Source organism: Xenopus laevis, chromosome 9_10S (genome assembly GCF_017654675.1).
Source record: "Xenopus laevis strain J_2021 chromosome 9_10S, Xenopus_laevis_v10.1, whole genome shotgun sequence".
Lineage (NCBI taxonomy): Eukaryota > Metazoa > Chordata > Amphibia > Anura > Pipidae > Xenopus > Xenopus laevis.
This window is the reverse complement of record NC_054388.1, coordinates 113,972,606-113,987,422: the sequence shown is the minus strand read 5'-3', so window position 1 is coordinate 113,987,422 and position 14,817 is coordinate 113,972,606. Positions and strand designations below refer to the sequence as shown.

General features: G+C 43.8%; 1 protein-coding gene across 3 annotated transcripts in view; it reads left to right on the top strand.

The window, feature by feature from the left end:
- doc2a.S (double C2 domain alpha S homeolog) overlaps positions 1-14,817 on the top strand; it is a 29,383-nt gene continuing 14,566 nt past the window's right edge. The window contains exons 1-2 of one of the 3 annotated variants that reach the window (XM_041578454.1): positions 1-115; positions 1,289-1,545. In XM_041578454.1, coding sequence (XP_041434388.1) covers positions 1,296-1,545 — 250 coding nt within the window. In that variant the 5' untranslated portion in view covers positions 1-115; positions 1,289-1,295. Of the gene's footprint in view, positions 123-1,288; positions 1,546-13,306; positions 13,524-14,817 lie in introns of those variants that run through there. The other 2 variants (XM_018240777.2, XM_041578455.1) reach the window with 2 other exon arrangements.

Here is a 14,817-nt window from a genome sequence, read left to right as displayed (position 1 = left end):
TCTCTTCCCTCTGTCTCTCTCCCTTCTTCTCCTCCTCTTCACACCTGTTCCTTCCCTTTCTCTCTGCCTCTCTGGCACTGCCCGACACAGTCCTGCTGGCCTCGGACTCCCCGAGGTGAGAGGTAAGAACTGATAGGGTTAACTGGCAGTGGAAAGGTGAGACAGCAAGCAAGGGGTTATTGGAATGGTTTGGGGAAATGCAACTGTCAGAAAGGGCAATGGTTAAATGACCCTCAGCAAACAGTGGGCATTGATAAGACCCCCAAAGTCTAGGAAGGGTTAATGGTGCAAGGCTGCGCAAGTGATGCTGCATGATGCAGTTTCCCTGCAAGTTCACAGACCAATGCTCCCACCGCATGGACGTGGCCCCGATCTGTAGTGCTGGGCAAGAAGGGGTGAAGAGTGCGGCACTGGGGCTGCTGGGCTGTTGATGGGGGGGTTGGGGTTCAGTTTAAGTCAGGGTCCCCTGGCAAGAGAAATGGTTAAGGAATAAGCTTGTGCCCAAGGGGAGGGCACAGTGATGCCCTGCTTTGTAGCAACCGCATGGGATAACAACCTCTGGTAAAGTTTCTCAGGAAGGATTATAACTGGGCACCAGGTAGGGCAGGGGGTCAGTGACTTGTATGGAACTAATACTTGTGCTTTTTACTCTCTGTATCCCTGGGCACCTGCTGCCCACTCTCCTGTAAGTGTAGCCCAATGTTGCCCTTTCACTTTAACTCTTCCCCCTATTAATCTGGCAACCCCATTTTCTGCCTTATCCTGCTACCCCTAAATCTCTTTATACCCCTTTCTCTGTGTCATTCTTCCCTCTTTCCCTCCTTCCCCATCCCTAAATCTCTTTATACCCCTCACATTCTGTGATTGTTCTCTCCTGCCCCTTGCCTAATTCTCATGTTACCCCTAGCTCTATCATTATTTCTTGTTCCTATCTAGTTGCCCTGTTACCCCTGCTTACTTTTTTGCCCCTTGTTACTCTTGCAACTTCTTTACCATATGCACACAGTTATTTCACCCTTATGCCCGTTGCTGCACTGGGGGACCAAAGCTACATCACCCACCTTGTTCTAATCCCCCTTCTGTCCAGCCCACCTGCTGGGCCCACATTATAGTTGCTTTGTCTGACTATGCACTGCCTCACATTCCAATGTACTTCTCTTGGGTTGACTTTAGGAATAGTACTTTGTATCTGAACATTTAAGCTGTTGTCCACCTGCAACATTTATTCATGTAATGATCCCACCTTCTACCCAACTGTTTAACATCATTATCTGCCCCTCTTCTTAAGATTACTGATGACGGTCCGGCGGGGAGACAAGCTTCATATCAGCATCCAGGAGCATATGGCCATCAATGTGTGCCCAGGACCCATAAGACCCATTCAACAGATCTCAGATTACTTTCCCCGATATACACCTTGGCCAGAACGCACACCGTCCCCCACTGGGAACCCCCACAACCTCTCACCTCTGGTTATATCACCTGGTGGTGCACAAACAACAGATGACTCTGCAGATGTGGACAACTATGACTCTGATGATAGCAGTAGGTACCTTTACGTGTAGCTGTATGTCTCAGATGGAGCATGTATGGTTAGATGCACGTGGAATAGTAAGCACACAGCAATTATTCACAGCCTGGGGCTGTCACAGATCATAGAGCACAATCTGCCCATCTACAATAGAACTCTCATGGACATGAGCCATACAGTGAGGGGCACCTTGACTTGGAGAATAGATTTAGGCACATGCTGGCCAATGATATCTCCCATCATCATATTCCATCTCTCCATTCAGTGTATGTAGGCTTCTTCCATATTTCTATTTGACCATCTTTCCCTGAAGCTTCTCCAGCATATTTTGTCTTTGCTCTCCCCCATATTTTGTTCTTCTCCCTCATTGTTTCTCTCTCTCTCTCTCTTTCTCTCTCTCTCTCTCTCTCTCTCTCTCTCTCTTTCTCTCTCTCTCTCTCTCTCTCTCAAATCAAATCAAATGAGCTTTATTGGCAGGACCAGATACATTAAGCATTGCCAAAGCAGGTAGAAGTGGGGTCTCTCTCAGTCTATGACAGTCTCTTATATATTGTGCAGCTATTGTTACTGTCAGTGCCTCTTCTCCCAGTAGGAAGTGGAGTTTCCTCTCTTCTTTTATGGATGTGAAGTCTGGGATGTGACTGGAAAATCTCTGGAAGTGGGTGTCCCTCAGTGCTGAGTATTTGGGGCACTGTAGCAAGAAGTGGGCCTCATCCTCCATGGCCTCCTGGTCACATCGCTGGCACAGTCTGTTCTCTCTGGGTCTGTAGGTCTGTCTGTGCCGTCCCTGTTCTATCTCCAAGTTGTGGGCACTCAGTCTGTACATACTCAGGATCTGTCTGTCTTTGGGGTTCTGTAGCCTTTCCAGATATGGGGCCAGTCTGTACTCTCTCCCCAGTGATTGGTAGATAGAAAGTTTCTGGGAATTTGATATTTCGTTCCTCCAGTCACAGACGTATTGCTCTTTCACTTTGTTTATTTTTTGTGTTATTTGGCCTTTTGTCAGTTGGTGGGAGTCTTGGGTGAGTAGGGTGCTGATCAGTTGTTTCAGGGCGCATGGTTTGCCCTGGGTCTGGTTATTCAACCAGGCTTTATGGTGGTAGCTCATGGGGCTGCTGTTCTGTAGATGTGCCCAGTATGAGAGCGCCCTCTTCTGTATGGCAAACATTAGGGGAAATCTGCCCAGCTCAGCCCGACAGGCAGAGTTTGAGGTGCTCCTGTGGACCTGGAGAAGGTGCTTACAGAATTCCAGGTGAAATATTTCTGTTGTGCTAGAATCCCATTTGGATTGGTCTGGGTAAGTGACAGGAGCCCAAACTTCGCTTCCATAGAGGAGGATTGGAGCGATGACCCTGTCGAAGATTCTAAGCCAGACTCTCACTGGTGGTTTAAGGTGGTACAGGAGTCTTCTGATGGCATAGAAGGTCCTGCAAGCCCTGTCTTTTAGGGCAGCTATTGCTGGTTTAAAGCTTCCTGATTGGCTGATTTCTAGGCCAAGGTAGGTATAGCTGTCAGTGCCATTCAGTGTGCAGTTGTTTAGTGTGAAGGAGGGATTTTTGTGTTGTTTATTCTTCTTTTGGAAAACCATGACCTTCGTTTTGTTTGGGTTAATGGGCAATGCCCATGTTGTGCTGTACTTCTCCAGTACTGCCAGGCTGGCTTGCAGGCCACTCTCTGTTGGTGAGAGGAGAAGGAGATCATCAGCATACAGCAGGAACTTCACCTCGCTGTCATGTCATTTCAATCCTGGTGCTGAGGAGGAATCTAATGCTGCTGCCAGTTCATTGATGTAGATCTTAAATAGAGTTGGACTCAGGCTGCAGCCCTGTCTGACTCCACGGTCTTGTCGGAACCACTCGCTTCTCTTCCCGTTAATCTTCACGCTGCATTGGTTCTCAGTATATGAGCTCTTTATGACATCATATGTCTTCCCTCCTATGCCACTCTCCAGAAGTCTCAGGAATAGACCTGGGTGCCATACTGAGTCAAATGCCTTTTTAAAGTCTACAAAACAGGCAAATATTTTTCCATGTTTTATATTGTGGACGTGGTCCCTGATGAGGCTGTGCAGGGTGTAGATGTGATCAGTGGTGCGATGGTTTGGCATGAACCCTGCTTGGCTCTGGCTGAGGACATGATGCTGGGTTAGGAATGTGAGGATTCGCCTATTTAGGATACTGTTGAACAGTTTGCCCATTGTGCTGCCCACACAGATCCCTCTGTAATTGGCTGGGTCATACCGCTCCCCAATTTTGTAGATGGGTGTTATGAGAGAGTCTCTCTCTCTCTCTCTCTCTGTCTCTCTCTGTCTCCTAATCAGACATATTGTTTGTAATTGTGCAGGGAGTGACAAGTTTCTGTTCGTGAGTTCCTCTGGCAGCGACATTTTACAATGGGAGGACAATTAGCAGAAGATATATTATATATTATGAAACACATTTGCCTGTTTATCTGTGCGAGTATTACTCACAGTTACTCCTTATTGTTCACTGCTGTATCACCTGAGCAAGAGAGCGAGGCTTGTTCTGCACAATGAACTGTCAGAGCAAACAGATACATGGTATGGTTGGGTATTATTAATCTCTTCACTGCAATGCAGAAATGGTTTTTCCTTATAGTCTTAATGTACCTCTTCGGATGCTGCCACTGTCTGCACCAAATCCTAGCCATTAATTTAGCCATTCATTTTTATTTAAGCATGCCCAGAGCATGCTTAGTATTCTCTCATTATTGGCCCATCTGAACACTCATATGGCTCTGTCCTAGGGCTAGGACTAGGGCAACCTGACCACTCCAACTAGCCTCTTAGGCCCTTTGTGACCACCTGTTCCAGAATGCCCAACAGAACTCATAGATCCAACATTTCAATAAATACAAACCCCAGTATGTTGACAGATACATCAAGTTAATACATGCTCAAAACCCCAGCATGTTCCCTACATCAGAAATGTCCACAAGATCTCACAGATCCATCAAGTCAATTCATGCTCAAAACCCCAGCATGTTCACTACATCAGAGATGTCCAAACTATATCATAGATCCATAAAGTCAATACATACACATAACCCCAGCATGTTCCCTACATCAGAGATGTACAGAAGATATCATAGAGCCATCAAGTCAATATATGCTCCTAACCCCAGCATGTTCCCTTCTTCAGATTTGTACAAAAGATATCACAGATCCATCAAGTCAATACATATACCTAACCCCAGCATGTTCCCAACATCAGAGATGTCCAAACGATATCATAGATCTATCAAGTCAATACACACTCATAACCCAAGCATGTTCCCTACACCAGAGATGTACAGAAGATATCATAGAGCCATCAAGTCAATATATGCTCCTAACCCCAGCATGTTCCCTTCTTCAGATTTGTACAAAAGATATCACAGATCCATCAAGTCAATACATATACCTAACCCCAGCATGTTCCCAACATCAGAGATGTCCAAACGATATCATAGATCTATCAAGTCAATACATATACCTAACCCCAGCATGTTCCCAACATCAGAGATGTCCAAACGATATCATAGATCTATCAAGTCAATACATATACCTAACCCCAGCATGTTCCCTACACCAGAGATGTCCAAACGATATCATAGATCTATCAAGTCAATACACACTCATAACCCAAGCATGTTCCCTACACCAGAGATGTCCAAAAAGCTGTAACTCATCCAACTCTCCAATCAGTTAACCAGCCTTAAAGTGATACTGCCACTAAACATTTTCCTTTCAAAATATTAATCTACATTAAAAGTCAACCTTACTGTCCCTTCTTAACCTCTTAGTTAGAGTTTCTAATGCTAACGGACTATTGCTGCACAAATATGGCAACCCCCACATAGAGGTACAGGGTAGTAAGAAAGGTAATGTAAGAGCATCAGGCAAATACTTATGGCAAAATTATAAATAGCATTCAAAGACAATGTTATGATAGATAATAAAAAAATGTATTTTCTGATGTCAGTTTTTCTTTAACTCAAATCACTCCTCTCCACCCAGCGGCCAAAAGCTCTCTCAACTTCTGCCACCCAGCTCCTCTTACATACACAATAGCACACCCCCCTCACATCCACTTATTCATTCAATACTCCAAGTCCTCAGACTTAGTAAACCCCCCTCCCAATTATATAAACCCAATTCCAAACCAGTCAGATAGTGGCTGCCCATAAAGTGATGTCCCCTTAGACCCGACTAAGCAACTAGACCTTGATCCATTCTTAGGTCTGGTCAACTAACAGGTGATCCAAACCCCCTCATCCTTTAGGTGTCCAATTGAACTCAATGTCTGGCTGATTCCATTGTCTTGACTCTCACTTGACTATGTCTAAATACAACTCGATATTCAGTGACGGTCATTAGATATGGAACCTCACTGTACTCTCTATATTTTACTTTTCTTTAAACCTAAATATGTCACTCTCATTTGACTTTCACTGTATTGACTTCTCTCAATTTGGCTCTTACTGGACTTTCCAAATTTCATTTCACTGTATGTTACTCTCATTGGAATCTAATATTGACTGTCTAAATGTGACTGTCACTGGGCTCCCTGAATGGAGCTGTCTGTATATGACAGTCTGTAGATGTGACACTCAGTGGAAGTGACTCTCAGTGGAGGTGATGCTCATGAGAGGTGACTTTTACACAAAGACCCATAAAGATCCCTGTAAAGTGCCCACAATATTGATGCTGGCGAGGTCCCTGCTGTGCCTAAATACTGAGAGGGAAGGGGCTGCTGAATGCACACAAGCTGGCAGGCTTAATAAAGAGGGGGGAGGAGAGGAACAGAAGGGAAATAAAATGAATCAAAATAATGATGTCTGTATAAAAAACAAACAGAAAAATAAGGAGGTGCCAAATGAGAGTGAGCGGATATAGAGGTGCTGATCCCAAGCAGGGCACAAACAGGCACAGCTGGAGACGAGATATACGTCTAATCCTGTATATATATGTATATGTGTGTGTGTATGTATTGTCTGATAGATGCACAAATAATAAGTAATGAGAGGAAAGGAAATGACTATACACACTAGCTGCGCTGGGGAAACTTGAGAACAAGCAGATTCCACAGCATTAAATAAATTGTATTCATTCTTCAGTCCCCCGGGGCCCCTGTTACAAGGATCTTACTAATATGAGAGCTCTCACCCTGCTGACACCTTCTGCGTGTCTGGCCAAGGAATTTGTCTGTCTTTATTGAATTCCTGCTGAGTATGTAATTGCTTGTTCATTATGGGCTTGTGCCCTGCCCTCCTAGAGTCATAAATAATTTCAGGTGCAACAGTTACATGTACTTATTCCACTGCACTGCTTGTATGTAACCTGCGGCCTCTGACACTTCTCACTGCACACCAGGGGACTCTGAATACCCCCTACTGTAAATGATAAGGATATTAGAAGTCACTGAGGGGTTATTCTGTGACCATATAAAGGCACAAGGCTGCAGGCTGAGTTATACAGTGAACTCTGAGTATCACTCATGTATTATAAGGGATAATGTACCCCCTACTGTAAATGATAAGGATATTAGAAGTCACTGAGGGGTTGTTCTGTGACCATATAAAGGCACAAGGCTGCAGGCTGAGTTATACAGGGAACTCTGAGTATCACTCATGTATTATAAGGGATAATGTACCCCCTACTGTAAATGATAAGGATATTAGAAGTCACTGAGGGGTTGTTCTGTGACCATATAAAGACACAAGGCTGCAGGCTGAGTTATACAGGGAACTCTGAGTATCTCTTGTGTATCATAAGCAATAATGTACCCCCTACTGTAAATGATATGATAAGGATATAAGAAGTCACTGGGTTTTTTTTTTTTACTATACTGTATAAAGGCATAAGACTGACGTTCAAGTTCTTTGTACATGTCAAGTTGACTTTTTAAATTTTTATGTAAGTACGTGTGTGTGTGTGTGTGTGTGTGTGTGATCTACAGTATATTAATTGGTTGTTTAACTTCTGTAATTTATTGTTTGCAGTATGTGATGTCAGAATATCATGAATACATATATTTCCCATATATATACTGTGTGTATTTATATATATATCTGGCAGCCTCTCCTAATTGGTTCATTATAGCTGCTAAATAAAAGCAGTGCAGTTACACAAGAGTAACCTGTGTAATGTGCTTTGATCAGGCTACTAGAAGTGACATCTGATTTTATTATTATTAACATGTATTTATATAGCGCCAACATATTGATTGGTTGGTATGAGTAACTGCAACAGGGCAGATTAGTGTCTATATCCTTATTAAATGATTAATCAGAGTTCTATGGCCTCATAATGAGTGTGTCTTTCTTCTGGACTCCATACTGACCCAAAAATGCTCCTCAGTGTGCAAATGGCAGGGGCTACTATAGAAAGGGCAAGGAAGGTACAGACACCCCTGGCTCTCCCATCTGAGGGCCAATCAGTGCAAACAACAGCAGGTTGAGGGTTTTCTGGGAGTCTGTGGGGAGTTGGAGATGCCACACTGAGTGAAATTAGTTTCTTAAAGGGATCCTGTCATCGGAAAACATGTTTTTTAACACATCAGTTAATAGTGCTACTCCAGCAGAATTCTTCACTGAAACCCATTTCTCAAAAGAGCAAACAGATTTTTTTATATTCAATTTTGAAATCTGACATGGGGCTAGACATATTGTCAATTTCCCAGCTGCCCCCAGTCATGTGACTTGTGCCTGCACTTTAGGAGAGAAATGCTTTCTGGCAGGCTGCTGTTTTTCCTTCTCAATGTAACTGAATGTGTCTCAGTGGGACATGGATTTTACTATTGAGTGTTGTTCTTAGATCTACCAGGCAGCTGTTATCTTGTGTTAGGGAGCTGATATCTGGTTACCTTCCCATTGTTCTTTTGTTTGGCTGCTGGGGGGGAAAAGGGAGGGGGTGATATCACTCCAACTTGCAGTACAGCAGTAAAGAGTGATTGAAGTTTATCAGAGCACAAGTCACATAACTTGGGGCAGCCGGGAAACTGACAATATGTCTAGCCCCATGTCAGATTTTAAAATTGAATATAAAAAATCTTTTTGCTCTTTTGAGAAATGGATTACAGTGCAGAATTCTGCTGGAGCAGCACTATTAACTGATTCATTTTGAAAAAATGTTTTTCCCATGACAGTATCATTTTAAAGGCTTTAATCCCCAGGGCCCTGGGATTGTGTGAGACTGTCAGACAGTCACTGAGAGAGAGAGACTGATCCTTGAGAGTGTTGCCCTTATCTTCAAATGAAAAGCAGTAATTAACTATCTCTGATTGGATACGGCGAGCGGCAGCCCCTCTGTTCTTCCAGGAATAGGAGATAAGGGAGTTTAGCTTATAACACACCACTCAGAATAATACATTTACCCCCCCCCCCATGGCCAAGGATCCAAGGCAGAAATATATATGGGAGAATATTTATTGGTGGTGCATAATTATAATGCACCAAATCTATCTGAGGGCGTCAGTACGGATATATAAATATGCAACAATGTGTCTCAAAGGCAAAGTAAACCCTATTTATAATTCAGCAAATTCTCTTCGTGACTGGTAAAGGAGCAATGTTATATGTATACAAATCCAGCAAGTTCTAATTGATAAATATATGAATTAATAGGTTTTGCAAATGCTATACTACATCCATGCTGTGAGCCTCCGGCCAAGGCCTCTGACTAATGCCGTCTATCAGGCAACAACAGCATGAGTCACTTCTGAGCTTGTGACAACAATAAATGTAAGTGGAGTTTAGGGGTGAGATACTTTGCAATATTTAAGACTGCTCCCAGGGCAGAAGAATGTGCCAGTGAGTGTTTGTGAGCTTGTAAAGAACAGAGGGACTGTCTTATACTCATTTATAAGGTACATCTTAGGCACAGTCAAATTCCCCAATCCATTAATTAAGGAGAGCACTTCGAAGCAATACTGCTGTGATTAGATTTTTATTCGTAGACTTCCATTCCCACAACATGTTTCGGCCTTGCGTGCCCTTTCTCAAGTGTGCACAGTCAAATTCCTATTATTCAGGGACAATAAACAGAGGAGTATGTACATGAATAAATAGGTTACACTATTTCCCATTTAAGGGACATGTATTGTAATGCAGCCGCAAGTACAGTCATGTAATTATATGTGCGGAGCGCCCCCTCCCTGTCATTCAGACCAAGAGCCCAGCAAGATGAATAGAGTCTGAATAACAAGAGTCTGGAACAAAGGCACAACTGCAATGATCAATGACATTCCCGAAAGTCTGTCTCTCCGGCCTTCCAAGCAGAGACGCCAGAGGGGGTGGAAGTGTGGGTGGAATGAGAGTGAAAAAGATGATTAATGCGCCAAAAACAAAACAGCATTTACAGAACCACTGGTATAGTAGGGAGAGATGTGCCTATAGTAACAGTGGATAATAGTCTCTGGGAAGGGAGTGTGACTGTGGGATAGCAGGTATAGTAGGGAGAGATGGTGTCTATAGTAACAGTGGGATAATAGTCTCTGGGAAGGAAGTGTGACTGTGGGATAGCAGGTATAGTAGGGAGAGATGGTGTCTATAGTAACAGTGGATAATAGTCTCTGGGAAGGGAGTGTGACTGTGGGATAGCAGGTATAGTAGGGAGAGATGGTGCCTATAGTAACAGTGGGATAATAGTCTCTGGGAAGGGAGTGTGACTGTGGGATAGCAGGTATAGTAGGGAGAGATGGTGCCTATAGTAACAGTGGATAATAGTCTCTGGGATGGGAGTGTAACTGTGGGATAGCAGGTATAGTAGGGAGAGATGTGTCTATAGTAACAGTGGATAATAGTCTCTGGGAAGGGAGTGTGACTGTGGGATAGCAGGTATAGTAGGGAGAGATGGTGCCTATAGTAACAGTGGATAATAGTCTCTGGGAAGGGAGTGTGACTGTGGGATAGCAGGTATAGTAGGGAGAGATGGTGTCTATAGTAACAGTGGATAATAGTCTCTGGGAAGGGAGTGTGACTGTGGGATAGCAGGTATAGTAGGGAGAGATGGTGCCTATAGTAACAGTGGATAATAGTCTCTGGGATGGGAGTGTAACTGTGGGATAGCAGGTATAGTAGGGAGAGATAGTGTCTATAGTAACAGTGGATAATAGTCTCTGGGAAGGGAGTGTGACTGTGGGATAGCAGGTATAGTAGGGAGAGATAGTGTCTATAGTAACAGTGGATAATAGTCTCTGGGAAGGGAGTGTGACTGTGGGATAGCAGGTATAGTAGGGAGAGATGGTGTCTATAGTAACAGTGGATAATAGTCTCTGGGAAGGGAGTGTGACTGTGGGATAGCAGGTATAGTAGGGAGAGATGGTGCCTATAGTAACAGTGGGATAATAGTCTCTGGGAAGGAAGTGTGACTGTGGGATAGCAGGTATAGTAGGGAGAGATGGTGCCTATAGTAACAGTGGGATAATAGTCTCTGGGAAGGGAGTGTGACTGTGGGATAGCAGGTATAGTAGGGAGAGATGGTACCTATAGTAACAGTGGATAATAGTCTCTGGGATGGGAGTGTGACTGGGATAGCAGGTATAGTAGGGAGAGATGGTACCTATAGTAACAGTGGATAATAGTCTCTGGGAAGGGAGTGTGACTGTGGGATAGCAGGTATAGGAGGGAGAGATGGTGTCTATAGTAACAGTGGAGAATAGTCTCTGGGAAGGGAGTGTGACTGTGGGATAGCAGGTATAGTAGGGAGAGATGGTGCCTATAGTAACAGTGGATAATAGTCTCTGGGAAGGGAGTGTGACTGTGGGATAGCAGGTATAGTAGGGAGAGATGGTACCTATAGTAACAGTGGATAATAGTCTCTGGGAAGGGAGTGTGACTGTGGGATAGCAGGTATAGGAGGGAGAGATGGTGTCTATAGTAACAGTGGATAATAGTCTCTGGGAAGGGAGTGTGACTGTGGGATAGCAGGTATAGTAGGGAGAGATGGTGCCTATAGTAACAGTGGATAATAGTCTCTGGGAAGGGAGTGTGACTGTGGGATAGCAGGTATAGTAGGGAGAGATGGTGTCTATAGTAACAGTGGATAATAGTCTCTGGGAAGGGAGTGTGACTGTGGGATAGCAGGTATAGTAGGGAGAGATGGTACCTATAGTAACAGTGGATAATAGTCTCTGGGAAGGGAGTGTGACTGTGGGATAGCAGGTATAGTAGGGAGAGATGTGTCTATAGTAACAGTGGATAATAGTCTCTGGGAAGGGAGTGTGACTGTGGGATAGCAGGTATAGTAGGGAGAGATGGTGCCTATAGTAACAGTGGGATAATAGTCTCTGGGAAGGGAGTGTGACTGTGGGATAGCAGGTATAGTAGGGAGAGATGTGTCTATAGTAACAGTGGATAATAGTCTCTGGGAAGGGAGTGTGACTGTGGGATAGCAGGTATAGTAGGGAGAGATGGTGCCTATAGTAACAGTGGATAATAGTCTCTGGGAAGGGAGTGTGACTGTGGGATAACAGGTATAGTAGGGAGAGATGGTGCCTATAGTAACAGTGGATAATAGTCTCTGGGAAGGGAGTGTGACTGTGGGATAGCAGGTATAGTAGGGAGAGATGGTGTCTATAGTAACAATGGATAATAGTCTCTGGGAAGGGAGTGTGACTGTGGGATAGCAGGTATAGTAGGGAGAGATGGTGCCTATAGTAACAGTGGGATAATAGTCTCTGGGAAGGGAGTGTGACTGTGGGATAGCAGGTATAGTAGGGAGAGATGGTGTCTATAGTAACAGTGGATAATAGTCTCTGGGAAGGGAGTGTGACTGTGGGATAGCAGGTATAGTAGGGAGAGATGGTGTCTATAGTAACAATGGATAATAGTCTCTGGGAAGGGAGTGTGACTGTGGGATAGCAGGTATAGTAGGGAGAGATGGTGCCTATAGTAACAGTGGGATAATAGTCTCTGGGAAGGGAGTGTGACTGTGGGATAGCAGGTATAGTAGGGAGAGATGGTGTCTATAGTAACAGTGGATAATAGTCTCTGGGAAGGGAGTGTGACTGTGGGATAGCAGGTATAGTAGGGAGAGATGGTGTCTATAGTAACAGTGGATAATAGTCTCTGGGAAGGGAGTGTGACTGTGGGATAGCAGGTATAGTAGGGAGAGATGGTGCCTATAGTAACAGTGGATAATAGTCTCTGGGAAGGGAGTGTGACTGTGGGATAGCAGGTATAGTAGGGAGAGATGGTGTCTATAGTAACAGTGGATAATAGTCTCTGGGAAGGGAGTGTGACTGTGGGATAGCAGGTATAGTAGGGAGAGATGGTGTCTATAGTAACAATGGATAATAGTCTCTGGGAAGGGAGTGTGACTGTGGGATAGCAGGTATAGTAGGGAGAGATGGTGCCTATAGTAACAGTGGGATAATAGTCTCTGGGAAGGGAGTGTGACTGTGGGATAGCAGGTATAGTAGGGAGAGATGTTGTCTATAGTAACAGTGGATAATAGTCTCTGGGAAGGGAGTGTGACTGTGGGATAGCAGGTATAGTAGGGAGAGATGGTGCCTATAGTAACAGTGGATAATAGTCTCTGGGAAGGGACTGGGTGAGAGTAGGTATAGTAGGGAGAGATGGTGGGCTAATAACCAGTATACTGTATAATACAATGGTGTCTGGACTGTAAGGGGGTGACTGAGAGTGTAGTGTGAGTGTAGTGAAAGCGCTAAAGGTTGGCCAGTTGTAGTTTATATAAAATACAGGGTGCAGCTATGTCAGTATAGGCCTACATGTACATACTTGGCTGAGTAGAATTGTATGGGCAGTGGGAAGGCACAGAGGGGATGCCGGGACCCCTGTGTCAGTTGTTAAGATCACTGAGATGAATGAAGTAAATAGTAACTGCATTTAGTAGTGGGTTTCCTTTCATGTCGCACTCAGTCAGTATAAAGAGGAGCAGCAGTTAGTGGCAGTTCCCTGGAGGGCCGAGAGCTGCATCGCTGCTTGAATTTCCCCCAGAACAATATGAAAACTGGTTCATTCTCAGGTAAATCTATTGCATGTAGTGACGGCACTTGGGGTGCTGTTGGTATAAGTGTCTCTGTAGTGAGCCCTAAAATGGCAGTGATTCCCCTCTAATAATAAGGAGAAGAATAAGAGTGTATATTAAGACAAGGCCTGTGCCCGGTATTTGTTTAGTTCCAGTTTCCTCGGGGGCCTGAATGTGTCACATAATGAGGCCATAGAGGTGGAACCCCTGGGGGTTCAGGGAAAATAGTAAGCAGTGGGGAGGCAAAATAATGTGTATTTGCACATCCTGATACTGACGTGCCAATTGCTCTGACATCAAATAACATCAGCCTTGGGGGGTAACAATACAAAAAGAAGCAACTTATTTCAACCATTCAAATATCATATGCAGAGGTTTGCTTCCCCTTTTATCTTTTTCTACATGTGCAATACAACATGTATATTTATTACTATGCACACATGCTGCCATACTGCTTCCTCTCTTCATATAACCTGTAGATACTAATAGGGCCTGTATCAACCAATTAAACCTCCCTCCCTGCAGCACATAACATGGCTAGATTCTTATACAGGTATAGGATCCCTTTTCCGGAAACCCGATATCCAGAAAGCTCCGAATTACGGAATGGCTCCATAGTCTCCATAAACTCCATTTTATCCAAATAATCCAAATTTTTAAAAATGATTTCCTTTTTCTCTGTAATAATAAAACAGTAGCTTGTACTTGATCCCAACTAAGATATAATTAATCCTTATTGGAGGCAAAACCAGCCTATTGGCTTTATTTCATGTTTAAATGAATTTCTAGTAGACTTAAGGCATGAAGACCCAAATTACGGAAAGATACATTATCCGGGAAGACCCCAGGTCCCGAGCATTCTGGATAACAGGTCCCATACCTGTACAGGTATGGTACCTTTTATCCAGAATGCCTGGGACCTGAGGATTTCCAGATACAGGGTCTTTCTGTAATTTGGATCTTCATACCTTAATTCTACTAGAAAATCATGTAAATGTGAAATAGACCCAATAGGCTGGTTTTGGTTCCAATAAGGATTAATTATATCTTAGTTGGGATCAAGTACAAGTTACTGTTTTATTATTACACAGAAAAGGGAAATCATTTTTAAATATTGGTATAATTTGGATAAAATGGAGTCCATGGCCTTTCCGTACTTCAGATCGTTCTGGATAGCAGGTTTCCAGATAACGGATCCCTGTATAATTATTTAGGAATGAGACCATGTGACTGTAGGGGGGCCCAGGAGGTACAGGTATCAGACTAATAAGTTGTCTCAGTGACTCATTGA